Source organism: Electrophorus electricus, chromosome 8 (assembly GCF_041902795.1).
Source record: "Electrophorus electricus isolate QZ-2024a chromosome 8, ASM4190279v1, whole genome shotgun sequence".
Lineage (NCBI taxonomy): Eukaryota > Metazoa > Chordata > Actinopteri > Gymnotiformes > Gymnotidae > Electrophorus > Electrophorus electricus.
In genome coordinates, this window is record NC_137504.1 from 8,557,176 (window position 1) to 8,584,958 (window position 27,783).

General features: G+C 39.7%; 6 protein-coding genes across 8 annotated transcripts; 4 read left to right on the forward strand and 2 right to left on the reverse strand.

Annotated features, from left to right (window-relative positions):
- Positions 1-564: 564 nt before the first annotated feature.
- On the forward strand, positions 565-4,156 carry LOC145659075 (linker for activation of T-cells family member 2). The gene is made up of 12 exons (XM_081719984.1): positions 565-702; positions 1,396-1,500; positions 1,609-1,651; positions 1,772-1,815; positions 2,295-2,346; positions 2,528-2,562; positions 2,656-2,700; positions 2,796-2,823; positions 2,952-3,007; positions 3,343-3,396; positions 3,600-3,647; positions 3,733-4,156. The coding sequence occupies exons 2-12, from the start codon at positions 1,398-1,400 to the stop codon at positions 3,765-3,767; spliced, it is 543 nt and encodes a 180-aa protein (XP_081576110.1). The 5' UTR covers positions 565-702; positions 1,396-1,397; the 3' UTR covers positions 3,768-4,156.
- A 50-nt stretch (positions 4,157-4,206) lies between these two features.
- On the reverse strand, positions 4,207-7,803 carry rfc2 (replication factor C (activator 1) 2). 2 transcript variants are annotated; one of them, XM_081719982.1, is made up of 11 exons: positions 7,637-7,803; positions 7,174-7,243; positions 7,014-7,055; positions 6,765-6,871; positions 5,835-5,936; positions 5,578-5,678; positions 5,304-5,461; positions 5,151-5,216; positions 4,951-5,031; positions 4,733-4,846; positions 4,207-4,412 (listed from the first exon to the last, which is right to left on the reverse strand). In XM_081719982.1, exons 1-11 carry the CDS (start codon positions 7,741-7,743, stop codon positions 4,302-4,304), a joined length of 1,059 nt encoding a protein of 352 aa, XP_081576108.1. In that variant the 5' UTR covers positions 7,744-7,803; the 3' UTR covers positions 4,207-4,301. The 2 variants fall into 2 exon arrangements, with proteins under 2 accessions (XP_081576108.1, XP_081576109.1); XM_081719983.1 differs by lacking the exon at positions 5,835-5,936.
- A 1,302-nt stretch (positions 7,804-9,105) lies between these two features.
- LOC145659105 (syncollin-like) lies at positions 9,106-9,620 on the forward strand. The gene has a single exon (XM_081720105.1). The coding sequence runs from the start codon at positions 9,125-9,127 to the stop codon at positions 9,518-9,520; it is 396 nt and encodes a 131-aa protein (XP_081576231.1). The 5' UTR covers positions 9,106-9,124; the 3' UTR covers positions 9,521-9,620.
- Positions 9,621-11,214: 1,594 nt separating this feature from the next.
- On the forward strand, positions 11,215-13,589 carry gng8 (guanine nucleotide binding protein (G protein), gamma 8). The gene is made up of 3 exons (XM_081719386.1): positions 11,215-11,312; positions 12,255-12,398; positions 12,882-13,589. Exons 2-3 carry the CDS (start codon positions 12,315-12,317, stop codon positions 13,008-13,010), a joined length of 213 nt encoding a protein of 70 aa, XP_081575512.1. The 5' UTR covers positions 11,215-11,312; positions 12,255-12,314; the 3' UTR covers positions 13,011-13,589.
- A 358-nt stretch (positions 13,590-13,947) lies between these two features.
- On the forward strand, positions 13,948-17,942 carry tmem45b (transmembrane protein 45B). Of its 2 annotated transcripts, none has more exons than XM_081719384.1 (6): positions 13,948-14,076; positions 16,218-16,478; positions 16,611-16,814; positions 17,165-17,349; positions 17,516-17,658; positions 17,805-17,942. In XM_081719384.1, the coding sequence occupies exons 2-6, from the start codon at positions 16,289-16,291 to the stop codon at positions 17,923-17,925; spliced, it is 843 nt and encodes a 280-aa protein (XP_081575510.1). In that variant the 5' UTR covers positions 13,948-14,076; positions 16,218-16,288; the 3' UTR covers positions 17,926-17,942. The 2 variants fall into 2 exon arrangements, with proteins under 2 accessions (XP_081575510.1, XP_081575511.1); XM_081719385.1 differs by having other exon boundaries at positions 13,960-14,076; positions 16,221-16,478.
- nfrkb (nuclear factor related to kappaB binding protein) lies at positions 17,878-27,685 on the reverse strand. The gene is made up of 24 exons (XM_081719383.1): positions 27,011-27,685; positions 26,649-26,850; positions 26,390-26,517; positions 26,135-26,306; positions 25,916-26,026; positions 25,763-25,836; positions 25,321-25,405; positions 24,980-25,157; positions 24,763-24,874; positions 24,510-24,636; positions 24,300-24,371; positions 24,055-24,134; positions 23,929-23,975; positions 23,739-23,799; positions 23,413-23,587; positions 22,810-23,133; positions 22,393-22,472; positions 22,004-22,215; positions 21,623-21,899; positions 21,147-21,356; positions 20,184-20,903; positions 19,972-20,078; positions 19,625-19,760; positions 17,878-19,497 (listed from the first exon to the last, which is right to left on the reverse strand). The coding sequence occupies exons 1-24, from the start codon at positions 27,134-27,136 to the stop codon at positions 19,369-19,371; spliced, it is 3,945 nt and encodes a 1,314-aa protein (XP_081575509.1). The 5' UTR covers positions 27,137-27,685; the 3' UTR covers positions 17,878-19,368.
- Positions 27,686-27,783: the final 98 nt, after the last annotated feature.

The window sequence follows — 27,783 nt, forward strand, 5'->3', positions numbered from 1 at the left end:
AACCAGAAATGTTCACCACTAGAGTTAGCGTCTAAAATAGATGTGTCATGAGTGTGAATTCATCAACCAAACTGTTAATGACAGATAGATTTATGAGCTCATGTTTCACTTGTTTGCCACCCCTTTTATAAGCATTTGTCCCTCATTTCTATGGGATCCAAAGAAATCAAACATACTGAAGCATGGCTAAAAATCATACCTGAACCTTTACTATATTAGAAATATGGCATTCCATGATCCATTTTAATCCTTATCATGCTCATAACACTTTGTATGGAGAGTGATATGGAAATTTAGCAATATAATATAAGCAATATAAGAATATAGCAATATGGGGGATATGATTAAAAATTGGTTGTTGAGTTGAAAGTTAGGGTTAGGGTTGACAGTATATCACCATTACATTTACAGTAAAATGTTGCATTCATGTGCTAAAAGTATTTTTCCTCTTCATAAGGTGACAAAATCAGTACATTACAATTTAATATAACTGGGGGAATATCTCATTAGCACAAAAAATAACAAAATAAAGAAGAGCAGTACTGAAGAAACGTGTGGTGGTCCCCTGTCCAGCCTGCTGCACGGATGCGGTTGAGTTCAGTTGAAACAGGAAACAGCAGCACTTACCCTGTACTTTCACCAACCTCCTAGTGGCTTGAAGCTAGTATATGAGAATGGCTACACCCTAAAACATTATTTAAGGTAACATTCTTTTCTTCAACCTATGGTCGTTATATTATTTTCTTCATAAGACTGCAAAAATGAGAGATTGTGGCTAGTAGCAAAAAGACAATGAAGTCTCGGGTCCGTCAACAATTTTAAAAAATGCTTCCTTGAGAAGTATGGTATCTACGCAAAATGGTGTCAAAAGTAAAAAAAGCCTTACATAGTGTCTGTAATTTATTCATAATTACAACAATTCCTGTAGCACGTCAGCATGCTGAAATCTGCACTGTCAAATTAAATAATCAAATGTTATCAGTTGTATCAAATGCAGCACCAATTTATGTAAAAGGTGTACGGCTATAAAGGTTAACCACAAAATACAACTAAAGTTTATGTAACTACATAAAAGGGCACTTAGTCATTGAGCCTTTTCAGAATTTAACAACATGGGTGTTAATATTACATGTAAATCTTCATGACAGAAGTCAGGACTCAGTAAATTGGACCAAACAGTAAATTGCTACAAAGTTCAGCATTAGGTGTAATCATTTCTTTATTATTTAATTAATTGGATAGATAATTCTTCACACTTTTTCAGATGTTTATTCTGACATTATTAATTGTGGCTACATTTAAACTTGATGCATTTCCTGAATCAAAAGTGTGTGGTGGCTTTTCTCGTGAGATGGCACATTTGAATGTGTTATTTGCAAAATCTTATTCCCTAAGATATGATTGCAATCACAAGTCAGCAAGGATCTGTCCTGACACTCCTGTGTCTAGCCATCCTAGGGTTCGTTTCTGCTTTCTGCCTATGGTGTGGAAAGAGATCTAGTGAGTGCTCTTCCAAACATATTGCTTTTTATCCCACATACTTACAGCACACAAGTGTGTATTGATACCATCTGTTATTAAAATGTAGAAAACCTATTTCTCTTGCAGAGATAGTTCAAGAGGATAACCAGATTTACAACCAGGAAATACTGTAAGTTATTGTGAGGTGAAGTTGCTGATACTTAGAGAGTTTTGTCTTTCTAACAGTAACATTTCTAAATTATGGAGTAGACATATATACTATTTTTTTAATTGTTTTGGTCTCATTTAGTCAACGGGATGGGAGCAAATTTGCTGTGACACGAACAAAAACAGGTGAAGAACTTATCTTTGCCTTTTTGTTCTTAATTTAGCCTTGCAATTAATTAGTTATCGGTGATGACAATGTTTCATGTTCCGGCACTCTTAAGTCTAGATTTACAAAAGTGTTAATACAAGCAATTTTTGACAAAGACAAATGTCTCACTGTCTGGTTGACAGTATATCACCATTACATTTACAGTAAAATTTTGGATTCATGTTGTGCTAAAAGTATTTTTCATCTTCATAAGGTAACAAAATCAGTACACTGATTGTCTTTTTTTTCCACACACAATTTGGTATGTAGTTAACAATTTTAGATATAGTCCTTAATCACATTTTCTTCAAAAGATCCCTGAGAGTGAATGACATTTCATAATTAAATCTAAGTAACTTTGAACCACATTTAATATAGGTGATCTCAAAATGTGAAGAAGGAGCTGTATGCTATTTCAACACGTGCTGTTTAAATATTTATAGTGTTTCTTTTTCAGTGACAAGACCCAACCAGAAGAGCCCTGAGCAGCCTCTGTGTAACAAGACAGGGTAGTGTACTGATGAGTGTGCCCATAAACTTCATTGCTACCAACTTTACCCTTTTCTAATACTTCAAAAAATAACCTGTCATGAAATGTTAGATATAGAAGTCTGAATAATTATTTAAATTATAATTATTCTCTTTGAACCATATCTGTACAATTCTTTAAACTCTTTTTTATTTTCTAAGGCAATTTGCACATGCATCTAAAGTCCACTTAGATGGTAAGCATTGTCAGTTGTCCATAATAATTTTAGTAATATTATAAAATTGATAACATCAATGACAGCATATATTTCTTGGCTTTTTCCCAACAGCTGTTGAAGACACTCAAGGCAGTTACCAGAATGTTCCCAGTCCAAGTTAATATTTTACCTATAAGCTATTTAAACATATTTTTATAAAAATTGCACTGCCATCCTATCCCCTCACACCTTACCCATTTTTTTTTTTACAGAAAATTGCAATACAGAACAAATATATGTGTAAGCAGCCTTAATCACCATTCATTATAAAAGCAAAATGCTTACTTTTAAAAATTAGATGCCCAGTTAGTAAATTGCAACTCATTCGTGTATGCCTGCTTTCTATACTTGCTCTGATTTGATTTTAGAGATCCAATTCCAACCCCACCATTCAGAACTCCACCTGATGAGCTCATGGATAATGGTAGGAGCCACAGCTGAACAGCTGCTTGTCACAGGCCTATTGCTACATGTCCTATTAGCCCCTATTGTTGAATCTCTCACTTGTATTCAAATGTGTGAGGAAATGACCTCGATCTAAGCCCCTGTGTTGCCTCTGGAAAGGTCATGAAAAACCACAGCATCTGAAAAAGATAAAGACTAGAGAATGCACATTCAGGTGGAACTGTGGCTGAATAAAGCAAAAGGTCACGTTCACAACTTCACTCTTGCCAAGATGCTTTATGAGTGAGCGCTCCTGACTACTAAATGAGGTACATGCCACCGTATGTACGGTTAAACTTTTTTTTCCTTCCCCAGATACAGATACCTACATCAATATTTTACCAACACAAGATATTGACCATGACTCTGGTGAGTACTATGAAATTATTTTTGTCTTTTTCTATGGGTATAGACAACCATTCAATGTTATTGCAGACAATTACAAATTCAACCCTGTTAAAAATGTTTCTATTCAACCAGTGTTCTACTGTATAGCATTTGTAAGCATTTTGTAAAGCACTGAGACATGTTCTAGAAAAGTGATATATAAATATTTACTTACTTACTACCAGACAGCAATGACTATGAAAATGCACAATTTCTGCATAACGCTGATGAAGGTAATTTATTTTTTTGTATTTAAAGACTTTTCTGTTGTTAAAAGAGAAAAAAACAAACTCACTTTGATCTTTATCTTTGAAACAGATGAACCAGATTATGTGAACGCTAAAGAGGATTAACAACTTTATCAGCATAAAAAAAAGACAAGAATAAAATGTGTTTAAGGTACTTGGAATGAGTAAGAAAACAGAAGTTTTTTGCAGTGTCATTAGTTACTTGAGAATTGTGTGAAACTATATCAATGCACCAACCCCCGTTTTTACAATAAGATTAAGCAATTTATCTTTATTAGTAATCTATTGTATTGCAATGTCACTACACTAAAATGATCCTGAGCTTTTAGTAGTAATAACAGCTTCTTAGACCAAAGCAAAGTGTAATGCCTGCTGACATACAGCATGATGTATAGTATATATGCTTTTCCCCCCTCATAACATAGTAGTCAAACTACTGGCTATTTTTGGGAAATGGTCAATTTTTGTAATAAATCTGAAACTGGCTAAAACAATTGTGAAAGCACTCAGTGGATAATTTTGCATACACCAGGGGACAAGTAACTGAAAAAACAACCAATTTATTACTGAGCATTTTTTAAGTATTTACATTTTCACCAGCAGACCAATAAAGCCAAGGAGAGTATGAAGCAGCATGGCTTAGTTTGCATTAGGTGCAGCAGTCTTGCTGCAGAGTCGCCCTAAGAGTCCAGCCATTTGTAGAAGAGAGTTAACTCCTTCTGCTATCTTCATGTGTGTGTAGCCAATCTCCTAGAGAGAGAGAGAGAGAGAGAGAGAGAGAGAGAGAGAGAGAGAGAGAGAGAGAGAGAGAGAGAGAGAGAGAGAGAGAGAGAGAGAGAGAGAGAGAGAGAGAGAGAGAGAGAGAGAGACACACACACACACAGAAACAGAGAGACAGACAGAGAGAGACAATGCACATTAAAAAAATTCACATCATTGTATTTGTAGGATATGATATGAATGTTGGCCAGAACGGCAGCAAAAACATAGTTGGGTGTGGTTTTTTTGTGGTATCAGATACTAAAAAATTACTTGCATGAAAGAGCGAATGAGAGTAAAAAGCTCCTTACCTTGATATACTCCAGCTTCAAGTATTCTGGCATTTGGAAAGTCTTACACACCCTGAAAATGTTTCCGATTATGTCTTCTGGAGAGTAGCCAAGTAACCAAAGCTGTTCAATTATCTATCGAAAGAGAATACATAACTAATTAGTACTGTATGATGTGGTTTGCATTTTTAGCTACATCCTGAGTTATTTATGTTAACAGAAACATGCACTGACATTACCTTGTAAGCTTCATCAATATTAGCATTGACACAGTGTTCAAGCATGCTTTTAACCAGCAGAGGGTGTGGTTCATCACATACCTGAACAGAGACAAAAGCTAAATCACTTCCACCAGATACCTTACACATATTTATATTGATCCTTCAGTCCAGATATAAATCAATGTATTGTAAGTGGAAAACATTCAACTGATATCTACCTTGAATACATTTTCACTGTTGATAAAACCAAATCCAGAATTTGTAGACTGCAAATTGTTTAGGGCCTGGAGACATAAATTAAGCACTGCAATATGAACATTACACTAAATACTGTTAAGATTGGCATCAAAACCAAAATACCCTGCACTGACCTGTCTCATGTCTCCTTGGGCAGTAAAGATAATGGCCTCCAAGCCATCATTGGTAGTGTGCAGATTCTCTTTCTCCACCACTTCCATCAGCCGCATCATGATCTGTTCATCCCTCAGTTTGCTGTAACGCAGGACAGCACAGCGGGACTGGATGGGCTCTATGGGAAAAGATCAGTATCAGGTTTCTGGACCAAAAAATATTTAAATACAAATAACAAAAATATTGTTCTGTCTTATACACCAACAGTTTTAATAATACCAGAAAGGAACTCACCAATAATTTTGTCTGAGGCATTGCAGGCTAAGGCAAATCGTGTGGTCTTAGAGTAGATCTCCATAGTTCTTCTCAGAGCCTGCTGAGCTCCGTCAGTCATACTTCAATTGAACACACACACACACACACACACACACACACACACACACACACACACACACACACACACACACACACACACACACCATTAGGACAGGTAAGTGCCTTCTAAACAGTCAGATACATCTGCCCGTTTCCTAATCTTTCGAACTCATTACCTGTCAGCTTCATCCAGAATGATGATTTTGTGACGTCCTTTGGGGAGTGTAACTTTTTGCTGCGCAAACATTTTGATTTTGTTTCTGACAACATCAATACCTCTGAAATAAATAAAACCACAGTACGAAAAAGTTTGCTGCTTTTGATTACATTTACATGCAAGGAAATGCTGTGGTCTGGAAGTGAGCTTGCTTGGAGAAATTACAAGCACAACTTCCTCTCATCATCATTTCCAGCAAACTGTGTGAGCTGAACCCAGGGAGTGAGAGAACTGAAACCTGTGATCAGTTTGTTTTTAAATGTTCAAATGTTTGGGAAGTCCTCTTTGCCAATTCTTGTTGAGTTACCTATGCAGAGATCACACTGATGATGGCAATACATGAGCAACATGAGCAAATGTGAGCATTTCACAGGTTGGCTTATATTGCATCTTATTAAATCCATCCAAAAATTGAGTTATGCCTTAGTATATAATATTTCTAGTGGATGATGTTTTAGTGAACTGCAACATGCACAACAGTCAAATTCTGAACATTAAAAACATTTCACTTTAAATCTAGTCGACTAGATTTAGGCCTAGTCGACTTATTCTTACTTACAACACCCTGTTTATCCACATGCTGTGTCCAGAATATTCTATATGAACTGAAGAATAAAATTATGCCCCAAATCTCTTATCTGCCCACTGATGCCATGTATTTAGGAAACAACTATGTATAAACAACGGTTGGATAGCCTGAGTTAGAGCAGGGTTATCTTGACTGCATGCAGTGTCATGGTCCTGATCTATTACAAACAACATTAGCCACAATACAACCAAACAAAGTCCTAATGCAGTTTGTCATATGTATGGTAACTCATACTATTCAATCATGTCTATACTGTACTGTACTTTGTTATCTGAAGTGTATATCATAGTAAATACTTACCGATCATTTGAGGCATTCAGCTCAAGCACAGCATCCTTCATTGCTGGGCCAAGAAGTGCCCTTGCCAAACATAAAATGCTTGTTGTCTTCCCAGTACCTGGAGGACCCTTTAAACATAGCATTTTCTGATTACCTAAGCAGACTGCTAGCAAGACATTATTGTAATGGCACAGTTGGACAGTTGCTGTTCATTGAAGAGTTTGTTTCAAATTATAGGTTTAGTAAAGAGACAATAAAATTTGTACTTACTGCAATAATTATGTTGGGTACATTTCCCTCTCTGGAAAACACCTATTTCACCAATGGTAGAAAGAAACAGCTGTTTTATATATATATATATATATATATATATATATATATACTCTAACATACTATACTTGCACAAGTTTCAGATGAAGTGGCAACTGACCTCCAGTCTGCTGACTGTTTCCTCATTTCCAACGATTTCACTCAGCTTCAGGGGTCTATATTTTTCAACCCTAGGAAAATAACCACAGTAAAATGTAACACAATTACACAGTAAGGTGAAAACACTGCACAAAGCAATGTTCGGCACATATCTACCTCGCTGGCCAACTATCTTGCATCGATGCGATTAGCTGTTTACAAAACAGGCAGCCAGTTAGCTGGCTGGATACTCTAGCTAGCCATTTTAATTCTATGGTTTTAAATTATTCACCTTTAAACAATACTGAAAGGCTGGTTTATGCAGCCCAAAGCTCGCTAGTACAAAAATGAGCATATCATGTTATTTAGCTAGCTTAGGTTACAAAAATGCGTCAATACTTCGAAGCTACTCGCAGGCTAAAGCTTTTCAGCTTCGTTTCTTGCCCTTGATTTCTGGAACGTTGACAAACTATAGATGTCCCTACCATGGAAGCTCGTAAGTACTTGTCGATATCCTCGGAGCATCTTCCTTGTCATGCTGCGTGTCTACTTCGATTTGTTTACCATCAACGTCTTTCATCTCAGCATCCATATTTCCCGCAGTGTCGGATGTTCCCGCGCCCAAGAAGGAGAGCGGCCACTCAATGGCGTAATTTCCTAGACCTCCCGGAAGTCATTCTACACTGTTCTGGGGTCAGATGTTGTGTCTTTTAATGGTAAGGGTTGGATTTTAGTAGAGCTCTGTCGTAAGCGGCTGGATGTGGGCTCAAACAAACGCTGAAGTCTTGCCGTTTGATAAATAAATTTAACCTTTATCATCTCTGGCTTGTCGGTTCACATTACACAGCGTCCTGTCATGACAATCTAAGACCATTTTGAATTTCTTTTACTATATTGGACTTAATACCCTGTATTTTTTAAAAGTAAAAAACTTTTAAACCAGTATTTAACAAAGCATAAACTATGACACAGTACTACAAATCAGCCTATTTGAGGAAAGCGCTAAAAGGAGAGCTGGAACCAAAAGACACAGTGCACAACATTTTGTAGATTTTTCATAACCCCCACACCTTTTTTTTTTTTTTTTTTTTTAATTCACCGGAGTTCCCACTCTAAACTTTCCAGGTGGTTTGGAAAGACGCAGGGGTTCCTTTCCCTTTAAAACAGTAAGCAGTCAAATTAATCATCTCGTGTGTTTCATGATATTTGTGCTGATTTACTGAAATTGGAGGAAGGATTCATTTGGTTATAGGTTTCTATAATTCCGGTTTTTTTTTTGTGATTCTGTCTGTTAAACATACATACAAGTATTATGTAATGTAGTATACAAGTAAATTAGTATACAATACAAATGGGACATTCACTAGAATCAGATGCAATGCTTTTGTTTCAGTTTGAAAAACATAAAAAGATGGATTTTTAATGGGTGAAAAAATTAATATGTGAAAATTGTTTGAAAAATGTTTGTTATTAATTTAGTTTAAATGATTTCCCTTAACTGTCTGATGCAGTTAAGAGCCTCGTGAGAGATCAATATTATGGTTGAAAAAATTTAGTAATAATGTTCAAATAATTTTGGTAGACCCTCTTATTCAGCGTGAGTTACATATTTATAACTAAGACAATATGTGTGTTCGCTGGCAATCGGGTCCATGACCTCAGTTTTTTAGCACCTTTTTTTTAACCTGTGATACCAGGTACACCACAGGACTCAAAAATTATTTATTCATCAGAGTACAAAACTGTTTTTTTATTTTATCATCTGATAAATAAAGTATACCAGATTATTTGAAATATTTTGTCTACTTTGTTTCAAAAGTAAACATTGTGTTGAAACTCCCATAAGTAACCTTCATCCCATCTGTTTGCTTCCACTGACATTCACACACACTGACCATTGGCAAGCAGTGGCTCGGTGTATATAAGGCTGGATCAAGACTCCTGCAGCCTTGTTCATTCAACCCGCTGAAATCATGAAAGTAGCTGTTGCTCTTCTCCTTTGCGCTATGTGTCTTCTGGGCCTGGATGCCCAGTGCCCTGATCCGAGCACCCTGAAAGATTCAGAGGGCAACAAACTCTGTGCTCGCATGTTTGAGGACAGCAACTACTACTATGAGCAAAGCTGTGGAGGACAGTACCTTGATGTTAATCCCAATGACGATGTTCCGATAATCCCAACGCACTGGAACAACCGCGCATCCTCTCTGGTGGTGAGCAAGTTCTGCAGCCTGACTGTGTGGTCTCGCATCAAGAAGAATGGAACCAAGAGGAAGTTTTCTGCTGGCATTGTGTACCGCCTCAAAGATGTGAAGAAGGGCTTGTTTGGAAACTGGGACAATTCCATCTCTGCATACTACTGCACATGCTAAAGGCTACTGAAGCAAGCCAGGCAAGAGAGACTGAAATCAATCATTGTGAACCCATGTGTCATTGGAGGAATCAAATAAAATAATTCTGCAATTTGTCAAATTAAAATGCCCTGGTGTCATTAATTCCATTTAATAACCTACTGATTAAATATTTTAATCTACAGCAGGGTTGTCAAACTCAGGTCATGAAGGGCTGTAGAACTGCAGAGGTTAGTAGTTATTTATCCTGCTCTAAGGCACGCAGATCAACTCATTTATATCACTTTTTAAAAGGTAATGTCCATTAACATATAGGTAGAAGGTGGCATGAGGAACCATTGAGGGGCTTGGTAGTTACCTGAGGACTTGAATTAGATATGTGAATGAAAGAGAACACTAGCCTTTGCTATGTCATGACCCTCCTGGATTGGAGGTGGACACCTGATCTAAAGTTTTATTGTGGCAAACAATTTGTTCCTAAATAGAATAAAACGGTATGTTTCTAATGTCAACTTCTCAACATTGCCTCTGCACAGTAAAATGTTGCCTGGATGCTGAAACAGCAGGTAGGCTCTTTCAAAATAAAAAACACTAATGAAAAAAGCTGTTACATTATGAAGTATGCATACTCTAGAAACCCTTATGAGAAAGTCTGTTACATTATCGACATAAGGCAAAATGACTGGAATACTGAGTTATCAAAATTATTTAAGGGATAAAACTGAGCTGTGTGCTTCTCCTGTAGCGCTCTTCCACTCCTTGCTGTGATGTAGACCAATAAATGAATAAAAGCAGCAGCTAATGAGGCATTTGACATTAAAGCCCGGAGGTGGAATTCAAACCTCCTGCAGTGAAATCCACAACTGACACATCCCAAGACACTGCTGCTTGTCTATGAGAAATGAACAGAGATTTTACCTCTATAACTACAGTATGTGTCCTTCTGTGTTGGATGGATGAATGTATTCTGAGAAGGTAAGTGTGTGAATGAGATAGAGCCTTCTGAATACATAGCAACAGGTTTTATTTAAGTCCTGCAGTGAATGGGCCTTAGTCATAATGGCAGATATTTTTTTAAAGAGCAACAAAAGCTTCACAACTCCATTATTTCTTTTACAACAAAGTTATGTCTAATGCACAGATGAGAGAGGCTGGAATAAGGTCACCAACTGAATCGTTGGTCACAGGTAAATATTTGTAGGTAGAGAGAAGAAAAACAGTACTGGCTATATCTCTAGTGACTCCTAGAAGCCCCAGGCTCTTAGTAATATGCACTGAAGACAGAAAAAACGTTTCATCAAGCTATATTTGTTAAAAGAAACTCCCAAAATATATACATATTTTTATGAAGTCATATTTAAAGGATATTAGAGAACAGACTGATAAGAGTACATTGTACATTGTTAATCAGCTTTTAATTATGAGGATATTGCCAAATCTTTTGGCCAAATTATTGCCTGGACGACAATTTTTAAATCCATATTGTTTAAAATGATAGCATATATGTAAGGTGATAAATCGCAATACTGCATTTTCTTTTTTGCCACATATCTGTCACAGTTCGCTATGCATGGCACATTCAATAGAAGGTCACACTGCATGAAGTCTGGGACTTACCTATGCAGCCCGATATGGGGGAGGACTGAAAGCTAATTATGAGGGGAGGCAACCTTTCCTATACCTCCTCCCCACTTAACTCCTCAGTGTCTCCTCGTTTGTCCTGCAAGGTCAGTAATGTTTTCTTCATATGACCAAAAATAAAGCTTCATTTCCACTGATAGCATCCTGAAAGTACAGCACCATTTCAACAGTGGTAAGTCTCATATTAATTTTTTTTTTCTTATAGAATATGAAGCAAGTAAGCGTAAGGATGTAGTTTATATATATATATATATATATATATATATATATATATATATATATATATATATATATATATATATATATAATGAAGAATATAAGTATATTTTAATGACGAAAACTACTACTAATGAAGGTACTATATTGAGTGTCAAATGCAAATTAATAAAAGGTAGTATTAAAGAATTGCAAATGTAGTATTGCAAATGTACTTCATTCAAATATTTGCCCACTGCAAAAACAAGATGTTAAAATGGGGTGGACAAAGGGTAAGGTTACACAGATAAAATGTGTACTTGTAACAAAGCTAGTGAAAGAAATGTTTAGTTTTAACTTGGGCAACAACATCCATAACATAAAATTAAAATATGATCCCTTTTCAGGAGAAACTTTAGACAGTAAAGTATAATTTATTAATTGAGCTACAGCTATAGTTCAAATAAAAGGTTACAGAAGGTAAGTGTTGGAGGCATGGGATGATGTGCAGGTTAGTGCAGCCTCATGAGGATACCTGCACTTGGGCTGTCTTCTCCCACTGAGCCTCATGCCATGCCCAACCAGCTGAGACCCACAGAGCCAAAACAATTCCAGCTGCTCCACCAGACACCAGTGTCTGATGAAAATCAGCTTGAAAAAAACACAAGATGAAATAACAAAGCTAATCAGGTACTTATTTCATAGCTATTTTATTTTGATGCATGAGCAGAAATTAAATTCACTTTACAGTCTACACAGCCTATTCTGATTGCAATAGAACATGATAATGACATAAAAAATGAGTAGTTTGACAGCACTGTGGCAATATATAAAGAGTTGTTTTAAATAGTATAAAACATTTAAAATAAAACAATACACTTACAAAACAATTTATTATTATTGGAATCTCTGATTGTAGGATTAAGCTGAATCACCTGCTTGGAAGTGTGTCTGGTGACATTGCCTCTGAGAGTTCAAAATGTCCAACAACATGGCCAAGATTGCAGATGCTCGAAAAACAGTGGAACAGCTAAAACTGGAAGTTAACATTGACAGGATGATGGTAAACACTTTGCTTGCAAGGCTAATGAAGGACTATATATATCTGAGTTACTCTGGAAACTTCACTACAATTCTGAATATTTCTACAGAACACTGACACTGCAATTACTCATATGGAATCATATATATAAATATAGAAATTACCCACTCATTCTCCTCATCTTTTTCCTTCAAGCTCAGGGCCTGGGAGCTTAATGGTCTTATGTATGATCTTAGCTTAGTCCAGGACTGCACTTTTCTGGACAGAGATCTCAGATGTTGTTCCTGGGATTTGCTGGAGCCATTCTCCCAGTTTGGGTGTCACAGCCTCTAGTGCTCCAATTACTAGTGGAATATATATATATATATATATATATATATATATATATATATATATATATATATATATATATATATATAAGAAGTAGTGATAGTAAAGCATTCAGGTATTAAATGATGGAATACCTGGACTGAATCTCACAACATCTGTATTTTCTTTACACAGGTGTCGAAAGCAGCTGCAGATCTTATGTCATACTGTGAAACTCATGCCAAAGAGGATCCCCTTGTTACCCCTGTTCCCTCTTCAGAAAACCCCTTTAGAGAGAAAAAGATTTTCTGTGCAATTTTGTAGCTGCTCACATTTAAAAGATCTTGAAAGTTTTGAAATTAATTTTACAATTGTTTATATGGGAGTACAGTTTTAAATTAAATATGTTAATTTTCAGAGGCTAAATCAAATGTATGAAATGCTAAATTAATGTCACAACCTTTCCTTAACTGTTTAAACTAACGTGAAACCTATTGTAACAATTTCCAATAACCGAAATCAACGATAAATGTCATATGATTGTTTTCAGGAGGATTATTGATTGTATATATTTCCTGCTATATAGGATATGTTACACAAGAACAACGATACATGTTTAATCATAGTAGGTCCACATATAAGCTGCCCGTACTGTACTGTAAAACATGCGAACATCATAATATATACTTTATTTTTCAGAAGGTGTACTGTTCTATGCTCAGTGTTGACATTGCCCTTCCTAGTGTTTACATGCAAGGAATGTTATACTTGTTCTGTAGCCTACTCAAAGATGTTTGATATATATGAGCCACTGAGAGCTTATCAAAGCAAAGTCACCAGATGAGACTATAATAAAACAACATATTGTGATAGGGAGCAAAGTTCCCTCGCTTTCTACTCATTATGGCATACTGTCTCTGTTCACTTCCGTGAGAATAGGTTACACATTAACCTAAACACACCTAACTCACCCATTCACTAGCAAACGTCATGAAAGTTATAAGGTTTTATATATCTGCCCTTGTCCAGATACTTTTTTCATCTCAAACCCACCTCATTAAAATATTTCAGTAGTATTATTTATTGTTTTATAGATAATCAATATGAATCACACGTGTGATCTAAATAAATATTCTATCGATAAGTCAAATTAATTGTAATTGATGGAATGTAAATTTAATCGCAAGAATTCTGATGTGCGCAGCCACAGTGCGCGTGCACGAATTTGACCATTTGTGTAGCGCAGTCTTTAGTCCGACAAGGAGGAGTCGACGAACAGGTAGGCCTACGCCTTATTTAGACAGGTAGCTTGGTTATTTCCATTACAAACACACAAAACAAAAGGAGCTACTCTATTTCCTCCACGGTGTCCACACAGACAGCAATACAGGTATGGATGAATATCAACATTATTTTTAAATTAGATGGCTTTTATTGTTTCACTAATGTATTGGTTTGCAAATTACATATATACATATCAGAAATATCAAGTTCATCCATCTATAGTATGTGTGAAAATTTATCTATCTATCTATCTATCTATCTATCTATCTATCTATCTATCTATCTATCTATCTATCTATCTATCTATCTATCTATCTATCTATCTATCTATCTATCTATCTATCTATCTATCTATCTATCCTTTGACAAGTCTATGCAAACACAAAAGCCGTTTTTCAATAATTTCACAAACGGCCAGATCGGCTTTGTAAACTTAAAAAACAAACAAACATTTGTTGATTTGCTGTTAAAACTCCGTGAAGTCTTATGAAAATAAGTAGTAGGCCTATCGGCCTCGCCTTTACCCTCCACGTGTCTGGTCAAACCAAGAACGACTTGATTTGCAAGAATCTATGATGCTACACCTCCTGACATGCATCCAAAAAATAAAAAGACAGCAAAAAATCGCATACCCTTGGCAGTCTTTGTTTTAAATATAAAGGTTTCGATAAAAAAAAATACATATTATCTTTTTGCTCATAACCTTACTGTCTAAAGAAATCAGAGTTGTGCATATATACCTCAAATGTTCCACGTACGAGACAAATTAAAATATGCCTTTACAGACACAGGCTTCAGACACTGTCACAGGCTTCAGAGTTGTAATGAATATTTAATCCTTAAATGAATTAAGATAGATAAATCATACCAAATGAGCCTAGAAGATGGCATATATTCTTATCATATATTCATATATTCTTATCCTTCTGAGAAGTTTATCAGAAGTGCTGTATCAGCAAGCACACACCGAAATATGAGCTTTGCGCTGTGATAAAATTTAATGAGCACTGGTCAGGCTAGGGACACACTGAGCGGACAGTCAGCCGTCGGAAGGCGTAGGTGACAGAGAGGTCGCCCGTACTCAGCGCTCGCTACCATTGGCTCTAGTTGGCCCTGTCAGGGCTGTTTGGCCGATTGTGCGTGTCGACAGTGAGAGTTTTCTGTCCGGCTGTTCAGCCTAAACTTGATTTGAAACGTTATAACAAAAACATAAACTGCATATGCAGTTTTGTCGCATTATAGCTTGATCTGGGCTAACAGGGCTAGGCTATTTTGCATCATGGAAAGTAGTTTTGTTGTGCTAACTATGTAGAGATCAGGTGGAGTATTTATCTTTACCATAACGCAATTTTACTGAATACAAATGTGTGCTGTGGTTGCTTATTTTAATTTCCTTTTTTTTTTTTTTGGGGGGGGGGGGGGGGGCACTCTTTCATTCTCCAGCAGGCTCATTTCACTCTTGATTTATTGTGTTAAAATAAGTACCTCACTGCAAGTCCTAAAAGATGGCCATCTGTCTGTCAGTCTGTCTATCGATCTATGTGTATCCTTTGACAAGCGTGTGCAAACACAAAAGCCGTTTTTCAAAAATTTAAGAAACGTCTTTGGAAACAGAAAAAAAACCCCGATTTGTTGATTTGCTGTTAAAACTCCGTGAAGTCTTATGAAAATACGTAGTAGGCCTATCGGCATCGCCTTTACCCTCTACGTGTCTGGTCAAACCAAGAAAAACTTGATTTGCAAGAATCTATGATGCTACACCTCCTGACATGCATCCAAAAAAATAAATAAATAAATAAAAAACAACTGAGCAGGAGAGCAGAGCAGCTTTCAGAGGTCCGACCGGTGTGACGTTTACCATCTGTAAAAGACTATTTAGTTGCATTATAGCTTGATCTAGGCTAACAGGGCTAGGCTATTTTGCATCATGGAAAGTAGTTTTGTTGTGTTGACTATGTAGAGGTCAGATGGAGTATTTATCTTTACCTTAACGTTACCATATGCAATTTTACTGAAGGAAAGTGCTCAAGAGGTTAGAATAACTGATTACTCAGTATACTCGCTATAAGAAGTGGGTGGGATTCAGGCTTTGCTTGCATCCCACAGTACATGTCCAGTACATGTCCTGTGTGCTCTTCTCCTACACTCAGCCATGTAATAACGAGGTGGGTAGATAACTAGGTTGTAATACAGATGTGTGCTGTGGTTACTTATTTTGCTTTTTTTGTCTACTCTCTCATTCTCCAGCAGGTTTTCCCTTCTCATTTCACTCTTGATTTAATGTGTAAAAGTAAGTGCTGCACGGCAAGTCCTAAAAGATGGCCAACTTCAAAGGACATGCTTTGCCTGGTTCTTTCTTCTTACTGTTTGGCTTGTGGTGGTCTGTGAAATACCCACTGCAACACATCTGGAAGAAGAGGCAACATGGCAGGAGGCAAGACCTTCCTTTACTATCTAACAAGATTGACCTCATCGAGGGGATTATCAAGGTCTTTTTTGCTTTTGTGGGTAAGTGATGATCTTCCACGAGACATTTGCTTGCTTGTCTGTGCCCCCCCGCTGCATTTTCTTCTTCTGGATTGATACAACTTACCTCCAGAGATAATTTAAGCATCATCATCATCATCATCATCTTTCCAGGTATCATGGCAGAACAGTTTGTACCTGATGGGCCTCATGCTCACCTTTATAATGGTGACTGGGTGAAGCTAATGAACTGGCAACACAGCACCATGTACCTCTTCTATGGCATCTCTGGCATCGCAGATGTCCTCAGCATGTCCCCGCTGCCTGTCCCAGCAGGGCTTGACCGGTTTGCCCTGTCTCTAGCACTCTTTATTGAAGGTGCAAACTAGTCTCTGCACTGAAGACAGGCTTATGCATCATTATTTTGTAAAGTCTCTGCATGCATAGAAGCTGGTGTCACTGTATGGTAGTGTTAGAAAGATCATTGCATAATATAAAAAGGTAATATACATTTATTGAAATTTATTAATTAAATATGTGATTTAGAACATTCAACTCGAATGCTCTGAACCAAAATGGTTCATTAATATATATATGGACACTGCTAGTGTCCACCTGAAATTCCCATTACACCTAGACTATGAAAATATTGGCCAGATATGTTCCAGTATAAGTTCAAACCAAAATTATTGCTTTCCCTTTTACTCTTTTCACCTGCTCTTCTTCAGGGTTCCTCTTTTATTTTCACGTCCACAATCGGCCAGCCCTGGACCAGCACATTCACTCATTGCTGCTGGTGGCTGTGTTCAGTGGGTCAGCCAGCACAATGCTTGAGGTGTTCATGCGGGACAACTCTCTGCTAGAGCTGATCAGAAGCAGCCTGGCCATTGTACAAGGCACCTGGTTCTATCAAGTAAGCCCCAGTGTCATAATCATTTTGTTCCTCATTCTTTTCTGGGTTCCGAAGAATCCTGAGGAATTGTTTAGATAACAATTCATCAACTTATACACTCCAATTGAATTGCTATTTAAGGCCCACACTACAAGATTCTATAATAAGCGATTGCTTCATATACCAGATAGGATTTGTGCTGTTTCCTCTGAATGGAGAAGATTGGGACTTAGAGAGCCATGGCAACATCATGTTTGTTACTATGTGCTTCTGCTGGCATATTGCAGTAGCTTTTCTGATTGTGGGGATTAACTATACCGTGGTGTGGTGGTGAGTGGACCCTTATTTTTTATCATATAGCAGCATACAAATCTCAAGATATTATTTCACATAGGTGAACTCTACTGCATGTTTTGAATATTATAAAACAGCTCCTCTGTAGTCATATTGAATAAATACCCTTTCTCATTCTCTAGGACCACAAAAAAGTTTGGAGAAAGGCACAAGGCAAACACAGAAATTAGCCTCAGGAAAACCACTTATACAGACTCCAGTTCCCAGAAGGCTTTACTCCAGGAATCAGATGAAGAATCCTGAACAGTCATGTGAAGACTTCTGAATATTAAAGCAAGCTAATCAAGCTATATACCTGCAGAGAGGTATATATGTATATATAAGTACATATGTCGTTTGGTATTACCTTCACCTAGGCTTTTAGAGAAAATAATAGGACAAATGGATAAGTCATCAAAAACTCGCCAAATTTCAATTTAAAAGGGAAAAACCAGTCCTACTTTCTCAAAGCCTTGTAAAAAAAAAGCACTGTAAATGTTTCACACTGCACAGCCTCCCACCCCCAAAGAAACATGTTAAGAATATTACTCAACACTGAGCACTGAATAAAACTGAGCACAGAACATTGAATAAAACTTTTTTTTTTAAAGAGGGGAAGAAATGCTTTGCATCTAAGCAACAGGAGTATAAGGCTAATTTCAAGTATGCCTGTCAAGCCTCTTAAAATCAACTGTTACAAACCGGACAGACCTGCTTCTCCCTACGATGTGCATGTGAGCACCTAAGTAGACATACATACAAGCCTTCAAGTTTTATTGTGTTTACCTGTGACTATCACTTTTGTGAGAATGAGTAAGATAGCCACTAATTAAAGGCACTGCGTTTCTATTAATGTGTATATAGAAATGATCCTTGTGGTTACAATTATTGAATAGTATTATCTGATTAATAATATGTTAAGGTCAAATATAGATTGTTGTATCAAGAACTTCATCTGCGAACAGAGCTTCAATGCCAAAGTTGGTCAAGACAAACTTCCCACTTTCTATTATAAATGCACATTGGCAATATGTAAGTGGCCCTCAAAAATAAAGTGGATTTCAAAATTAAGCCCTCAAAAATATCTAGCTACCATTTTCCATACTGTATCTGAGGTTATATTTACTGTTAGCATTATTTATTTATGAGTTATTTATTTATGATGAAACATCACATATAAGCAATATTAATCATTTTAGAATTAAACTAGGATTTTCTTTTTTTTTTTTTTAGAAAAAAAAAAAGTACACAAGTATCAACCATCTCCCTATATCACACAACATACAAAATGGAGGTCATTCAGATCACAAGAATCTGCTTACTACTGTAAAGGTCATGGTCTGACAGTTTTAAAGTAGTCTGTTTGTGGTAGTCTTAAACCTTTTCATATGTGATAGAGCTCTCAAAAGGCCCCTACCACTGGAAATGAACCTAAATTCTACTTTGCACACTGTCCTTGAAAAGTCTGATAGAAGTTGACTTACACAGCCTTGTCAGTTAGAAAGCAAAACACCAAGCATTTCTCACTTGTCTAATTTCACATAGTTCTGGCAAGCACTGGCTTTCCACAGCATGATAAGGTGCTGGTACTCTGGTTTAATATTCACCATAGTCTGCTGTGTAGACTACTGCTGTGCAGCCTAATGCCTGTACATCTCACTCCCCCAGCAGTAGTGGAGTTTCAACTCCTGGCAGTCTCAGGCAGCATCACTGTGGGTCAGGAGCTGTTTTAGGGGAGGGGGCAGTAGAAACCACCACTGTAGACACTGTGGATTTGGGTGAGCTGGCTGCTGAGTGCTGCTGTAGTTGTTGGGCTGGGACGGTCTGGATACGCACCTGTGTGGGAGGGGTGGCAGAAAAAAGCAAAACGCATGCACGCACGCACAGACACACACGCGTACTTCATTACACTAGTACTGTGTAAGGAGCGGATGTGGAGTTGGTGGGTTAACCACAGGCTGACCTGCGTGGCTTGGCCTTGCTGCTGTAGCTGTTGCAACTGCTGAGCTGTGACGAAGCTGACAGGCTTGTTTCCAGCGATGAGCTTGGTGCCTGCTGGCATGGTCGTCAGGATGATGTTCCTGCCTAGATTACCGATACTACACGCAGAACGCAAAGTCACATCACACCAGGTGGACAGGCTGTTATGAGGACATTGTGACTACAGAACTGTACAGGAGAAAATACACTTTGTATATAAAGATCAGAATGTAATTTGAAAAAATTGGCCTTTAGGTCAACCTCTAGTCTACAGTATTACATTCTGAAAAAAATTAGGTAGAAGTGATAGAACATTCAGAAGAGGCTTACTTAGTACTGATGTTGCCTTTCAGTATAGGTGTAGGGACCACATTCTTGTTCTTCAGAGGCTGGCTAAGGACAGACAGTGGAACTGTGATCCTTGCAGGCAATTTCCCCTAAGGAGAAAAAAAGGAAGTCAAAAGGTATGGTTTTGCACCATTAAGTCCACTATGTAATATTGTGCTCATCTGCTGCGTGGTTGCTACCACGGTCGTACTCACAGGCACTTGTCTGACAGCGGCTGCAGCCGTGCCTAGGGAGAGAGGAGAGCCTGTGACACTGGGGCCCAGTGCCACACCTTTAGCTCCCGCCACGCTACTGGTGGCGATAGTGACCGTCGCCGTGCCCGAGGAAGCTGTGGCGGGCCTGGTGCTCGTGGTAGTGGTGTTCACTGTAACAGTCTGGCCCTGCTTCTGAGGGATCACTCCCAGGTTGGGCACTATGCGGATGGTGGTGCCGCCAGCTTTGGACTCGGAGGTGGTGAGAGTGGAGAAAGTGGGTGCTTTGGTGACAGCCAAGGCAGGCATGAGGCGGATGGCAGCGTCACATGTGGCCTTCAGCTCAGGGTGCACCTTGACGAGGGTGGTTGCCCCTGGAGGCCCCAGGGAGGAGGGGGCTTTGGCAGCCAGGGTGTCAGCAGTGGTGGCAGGTACAGGGTTGGAGGTGGCAGGGGGAGATGCCTGGGGTGGAGTCACATGCAGGGTGGCAGAGATGCCCTTGGCAGTGGCACTGGTGGCACTAGCCAGCATATCTGGGGTGAGTTTGAGCGTGGCCATCATGTCCGGGGTGATGCGGAGCACCGTCTGTCCTTTAGCATCTGTGGTGATGGAGGAGGGCGGCAGACGCAGGACGTCTTTGCCCTGAATGCGCAGGTTGGTGGCGGTCAGGGGAATGCCTGCCGCATTCTGGGTCTTCACGCCCAGCTGACCAGTGATGGCAACCTGGAGGGTTCATGCAGCCACAAAGAGATTTGTTTGTCCTCCCCCTTTACTGGATAGTTTTGTATTATACCAGTTTTATGCTGAAGGTCAGATGGTATTTTAAGCTTTTAGTTTGAGAATGAATTAAAAAAAAGGTCTAAGCATAAAAACACCAGAAAACATGCTATAACATGCTATAATGAGCTTGTTTCATATGAAACAGAAACAGACCTAACCATCACTTTTATAAAAGTGTGATTGCACCTGTTTAATGATGTTCTGGCTGGTGACTGCCTGGAGTATGGCGGGTGAAGCGGTGTTGGGAGCGGGGCTTCCTGGGGAGCTGGTCTGGGCTTTACTGACCGCCACAGCTGAGGCCAGGCCGGGGACTGAGAGGCCTGCCTGAGGTCGTGAGGCCTGCACCTGGATAGGACTGCCAGTGGATTGGCTCCTCAAAGGCAGAGTCACCACAGTCTGCATACACAGCCAAAAGCCACCATCACATACAAGAATCAGCTGCAGGTGGGACCAAAAGCAGCTTCTTAGTTTCCTTTCATCAAATACAACATCTGAGCTGTATGTGGTAATGTTTATATTCAATGAAACAATGACTTATCTCCACATTTTGAACAAATGTGTTTTTATAACACCTACAATTTAGTAGCAAATTTCAATATTAAAAAAACCTTTGTACAATGCACTCTTCTACTGCCCTGCTGGTGTGGGGGTATTGAGCTAACCTGTGCAATGCCCTTGTTGTGGGTCATGGTGACAGGTAGTCTGATGTGGTGGGGGGTCTGGTGAATGAGCGCAGTCGTCTGGCTGGCGGAGGCAGCGGGTAGACCCGGCTGAGCCGTGACCACGCGCACCTGAGGCAGAGAGCCCGCAGCAGCAGAGTGAGCAACTACTCGAGCTGCAGGCTGCACAGAGGCCTGCTGAGAAGCCTGGGGGGCTGCCTGACCAGCAGACAGCAGGGTGCCCAGCTGAGGCATGGATGGAGGAGATACCAGCAGAACACTGCAAGGGCCAGGTGAAAGCAAAAGCAAATTGTCTTTACAATTATTCTTAAGCCATTCAATTAGATGTATAAAATAATCAAAGCTTATTCAATGTCTGCCTACCTGGGGCTGGTTTTGACAGAATCGGGAATGCCTGCTTTGGTTGGTGTTGACACAACCGGGGGAAGTGGGGACTTGGGGGTGCCTGGTGTGCTTGGTGTCGGGGTGCTGGGAGGTTGAGGGAAGCTGGTCACAGGTGTAGAAGCTCCCTCGGGCCCAGAGCTCTGGCCCTCTGTAAGGCCACTCTTAGTTCCTGTTTCTTTGCTGCTCGACTTCTACCAGACAAACACGCACATGCAAATCGCAAGCCATATATGCTTTCCATTTCAAATGAGCAAAGCAATAACTTTATATCAATAAAGTGGTTAATTGCAACATTAACATTAACATAGCAAAGACTATATCAAGGAGCAGGAGTATATTTGGCTGGGCTGGTGTGTGGTAACACTTACTGGCTTGGGGGTGGGTTTGGGCTTCTGCTGCAGGGCTTTTCGTGCTTTGGCAGCAGCTGCCTGGGCCTGGTGGATTCTCTCTACACACAAAGATCACCCGGCAACAGGCATTATTCTACCAAACTATTAAGAAATCAGACTATTACCATAAAGATAATCATGGAATCATGAGACAAATGTGTCACAAGTGATTAAAACTGAATTAAATGACATTTGCATTTGCTCTGTACAAGGATATTAATGATCTATGTACTCTGTGCAGTCACTGCAGGATGACGCAACATGATACTTCACCTTTCCTTGCTAAACCTGCTCCCACTGTAGCTGTCATGCACCACATGGATTGCCATGGGTCTTGTGGTTATGAAACCTGTCTGCATGCCTTTGAATTCTACAAGTGTTTCTGGAGGGCTTTACCAAACTCCTCCTGACTCCGGTCTCTATGCAGGTAGATCCACAGCTTGCGGCCAATGTCGTACTTCACACACGGGTCCTTCTCGTAGTGGAGGCGGTCAAGAGCCCCGCTCACAACTGTATTAACCTTCAAGGAGCACAGCAGTGTGTGTTTGTGTGAGCGCGAGTGTGTGAGACAGAGAGTGAAAGAAAAGCAGTATGGATCATGTTTGTGTGGAACCTGTGCGCTAGTGACGTCAGGGGCCAGGAACTGGGAATCCTTTAGCAGCTCACAGATCTCAGCTCGTGTACCTTCACCGTTGGGCAGCCGGGCAGCAGCATCCCGCACTGAGGATATAGCAAGTTCAACAAGTTGGTTTTTACACGTCAAATCCTAATGGTAATGCCCATATAAGCAGATAGAAATTGTTTCAAGACCAGCTATCAGACATTTGTGTGTGTTCAGAAGCCATCCGTGCAATAACATATTACATATACATATGTTACATATTACATATAACAGATTGCATATGACAGATTATGTTACTGCTTCAAAGCAGATATGACAAATTTGTGACTGTGAAGGATGTGTGTGTGACCTCTATGCATGTCTTCAAGCCACATTACCCAGAGAGAGGATGGTGACGTAGGCTGGGCGGTCAGAGCGCAGCAGAGAGTGCTCACGAGCTTTGTTGAGAGATGTCTCCTTGTCGAAAACTCCTTTGACAGGCCCCACTACGGACTCAAAGCCGTGCATGCGGAAGGTGAAGGCTTTGTGAGGCTGGTCATAGCGGCGCTGTTCCTAATAGCCCCAAGACACTGAGTTTAATGACAGAAACCCGAGAGGCACGTTCCACACACAGGAGCACTAGATTGTCTTTGCTGCATCCCTCCTAGACAAATAGAGAAATTAGTGGTCGAGTATCCCACCCGGGCGAGGCTGCTGAACTCACCTGCTCTTGAAAGACATGCCGCTCCTCTCCTGTACTGGGCCGCACCACATAATCGGTCCACCTGTCACACAAAAGGAGCTCCTATTAAAACACGCACAAAACTGTGTGAACTGTATGTTCCAAGGCAAGAAAGTCAAAAGGCAGTTATAAGGATGTGCGACATTTAAGGCAATTGTCGCCAATGACTCACACTCTAGGTGCTGGTGGAGTCAGCTCAGCTGGTTCTTCTCCTTCCTGCTGTAGAAACAAGCAAACACACAAAGTCAGACTCACAGTTGTGAAAAAGGGTGAGGCCAGTGTTTATACTAAAAGGTACCTTGACTACTACATGGTCTTTTGACTCAAGCCAAAGAAGGCAAAGTGCACTGAGATCTTTCTCTGTGTCCTGGCTTGGTCCTGAAAGGAAGCATATGGAAGAGATGAAAGTATAAGGAGTTTAAACCTTTCACCAGATACAGAAAAACAGTTAATGTACTACTTGTGAACGATCAGTCACTATTACTCCCTTTAAAAATAAAACTGAAAAACAGAGTTATAAGGATACAAGTAACAAAATGTTACCAGTCCATTTCCACTGCTGAGAGAGCTCCCTGAATTCCACGTAAGGAGTGAAGCCACTGGGCATAGAGACAGCTACATAGGAAGCAGAGACAACCAACAATATATTCACCTCTAAATAATACTCTCTTGCAGAAATTCGATAAATGACTACTATGTGACTGGTGAGACTGAGGAAAAAATGAACAACACAAAACAAAAAGTGTTATTTACACTTATTCTCCCCAGCTAAAAACTGCAAGCCAGGCACTACCAGATCTGACCAACAAGGGGCTATGGAGAACCAGGGGTTGAGTGCACTAGCAGGAGATGCCTGCCACTGCTGCACCTTCTCCTCTAGCTATGGAGCAAAGAAGAATCATCAGAGCCATTTTACATTATACAAAATATATTATTAGTAAAGACTGCAATGCTGCACAGACTCAAGACATATATTGTACAGTTTCTGTCACAGAGGTGAGTGTACCAGGGAAGAGGAGGCCAGGCACTCCTGCCTAAGCATGTCTTCCAGCAGATGAAAGAAGCTAACAGCTATTTCTTCCACCATGTCAGGGCTGTTTTGGGACTCCTCCAGAGGTCTGTAGCATACAGAAAGCACGCAAGTCATGAGATTGATCTCTACATTCAGGAGTGCGCTAGTGTTATGTAATGTTACATGTTAGGATAAAGTGAGTGATACTCACTCTTCCTTAACGCTCTGTAGAGGAGTGGCCATGTTGTCAGAGAGAGCGGCAGCTACCATGGAGGCTGCTGGTGTTTGACCATCACAGCCATCGTCAGATTCCATTTTAATGGGCCTCATCTTCCGCCGCCTCTTCTCTTCCCTCATCTTCTTTTTGGGCAAAGCCAGGTCAAATAAGGCTATGGGACCACCAAAATAGCACACATTTAACAATTACAGACAGAAACCCTTTTGCCATTCTGTAATGTGTAGCAAAAAATAAGCAAATAAATAAGTATATATAGGTGGATGCAACGAAGAGGTGGGAAACATTTTATAAAGAGCTGAGGTCATAAATCTTACCCATAATGGATCCTTTTTTTCCTATATTTACACGTGTCATGATATCACCAAGGTGCAGGTCAGATGTCATTAAGTCAGGATGATCCTATATTATTCAACAGTTAGTTCCGACCTCACAATCTGATTGATTAAGAAGTGCTCTAACAAGTAAATTAGTTTTCTTAGAAAGTCTATTTTAGACATAAAAATTCTGTAAAGCTGGTCTTGCAGAAAGGAAGAGGACTTCCACTTCTTACACTCCCACATTTGTTTTTATCTTTTTACCATCCTCATCTGTGCCATGTTAGTATTCCCAAGAATATTCCCTGCTGTTATTGTATTGGTGACTTTGCTTAAATTCTCACCACTTAGGGACTATATGTCTATACAATTTAATTTTACTAAACTAAAAAACAGCACATTTCAGAAAAAAAATTATAGCCAAAGGTTGGAATAAACGAACTGGTTGTCGTTTCCTCTTCTCTCTGTGTCTTCTGAGCATGGCTCTCAAGTCCTTCTCTTCCAACTCTGTCCTGTCTGCGTTAATAAAAATACCAATCAATCTCTCAACACAAACTAGGTGGAAGATGCAGTGGATGACTGCTATGGAACTGACCTATGGTCTTCATGTCCTGTGTGGAGAGGCTAGGCAGAACCCGGAGAGAGATTGTTGGAATTGGAGTTGGGGAAGAGGGTGACTGAGGGACTGGCAACCAAGATGCAGTGTCTGCAAGCACAAACAGAAGTCTAATGCATGATAGTTCTTTGTTGTCAACATGAGTTTTCTTTGTCATTCCTCACAAAATCCTTATTTAGTGACACCCGAGAGACTCACCATCTTCATCAGAGGACACGTTGCTGTCCCCACACTCAGCCTTTACCTCCCGCAGTATCCGGCTCACTCTGCACCTGACACGCTGTTCTTGTGCCTCCTTGTGGGAAGGAATAGGGTAACGTTGTTTCACAGATAGCTCAGGACCACTGCGAATCGCCAGATCCAGCAACTCCTACACAATAACGAAAATATCACATGGATGACATCAAATATTGTCATTCAAATCACTCTGTTTAGAGAGGTCAGTCTGTTTACCTTTCTTGAGACAAGAATTTGCTTAAGTAGTTTGTGGTAGTACTGCTGGAGGGAGTAGATGTGCCTTTTTCTCTGGGACTTTGCACAGAGTTGCCTGTACTTGACCACCTCTGGGTTAAAGTAGCCATCTAAGGAAACATTTTCAAAAGAAAACTGACCCTTTATCTTCATGAGAAGATAAGACAGTGGAACACTGTATTAAACAAAAAAATGAATGGAGCAATCTGCTAGGCTAACTGAAACAGTGAAAGAGAGCTACCTCTGAAGAGTTTCTGAGCAAGGTGCAGGGGGTTGCCAAAGCAGAAATTCTGGCTGTTGAAGAAGTCCCTGATGACACGGTCTTGTTCCGAAATGTTATTCTCTGGAAAGTGAGGTAGAAGCTGGCGGAGATGTTGTCTCTGTGCATCTGTTAGAACCTCAGACCATGTACTTTCACTCATCACAGAGAAGAAAATCTCTGGCTGTTCACATATGCACATGTCCGCGCGCGCGCGCACACACACACACACACACACACACACACACACACACACACACACACACACACACACACATTAAAGACAAGAACAAACGCTAAAAGCACAGTACTTCCTTTTCAGTGAAAAGAATGCTGTTGCTCACGTCCTCTAGAATATCTTCTGGAATACGAACTCTGCAGTTTCCCAACATGCATTCCTCCATTACACAAGCATCGTTGTCCATTCCTGAGTCCAAGGGGTCCGTAAGCATTTGATCCAAAGAATCCATTTTTATCAACCTCAAAAGTAGGCTTTAACACGCAACCGTGAAATGGGTGAGATTTAGCTAACAATCCGCTTAGTTAACTTGGCTAGTTAACTATGCAGTATAGCTAGCTAAAGCTAGCTAACCCTAGCTAATTTACTTCCCACATGGGATACAGCACTCAAATGCAACCATATTTACATAGCAAACCTCTCACATGCATCTAATATAACAAAAGCAAAACAAGCTATTTTCACTATGTGAAACAAGCCTGTTTGCTTCCGTAACAGCTAACACAGCTATCCTAGCTAATATGACTAGTTAGCTCACTTACTCAGCGAGTTAGCAAGCTAGCTAGCAAGAGGACAGGTATGTTTTCCATGTAGTTCCTCAAATAGCTTAGGTGACTATTGCACATTTATACCTACTAAGCAAAGTTTGTTTTGGTTTCATACATAAATAAAACACCCTACCATACGTGACGAGAAAATCGAAGAATAACAATAGCTAGCTAGCTAAGCTAGCTATATCCCGAGCTAGCCATATAAAGGACCGGTAGGAATTATAACATCGACGGACAGTATTGTTTTCCGTTCCGTCTTCCAAATTGTGCCACATCCGCAACCAATCCCTCCACCAGCGCAGAAATGTTTTAAATTAGTAAATAAATA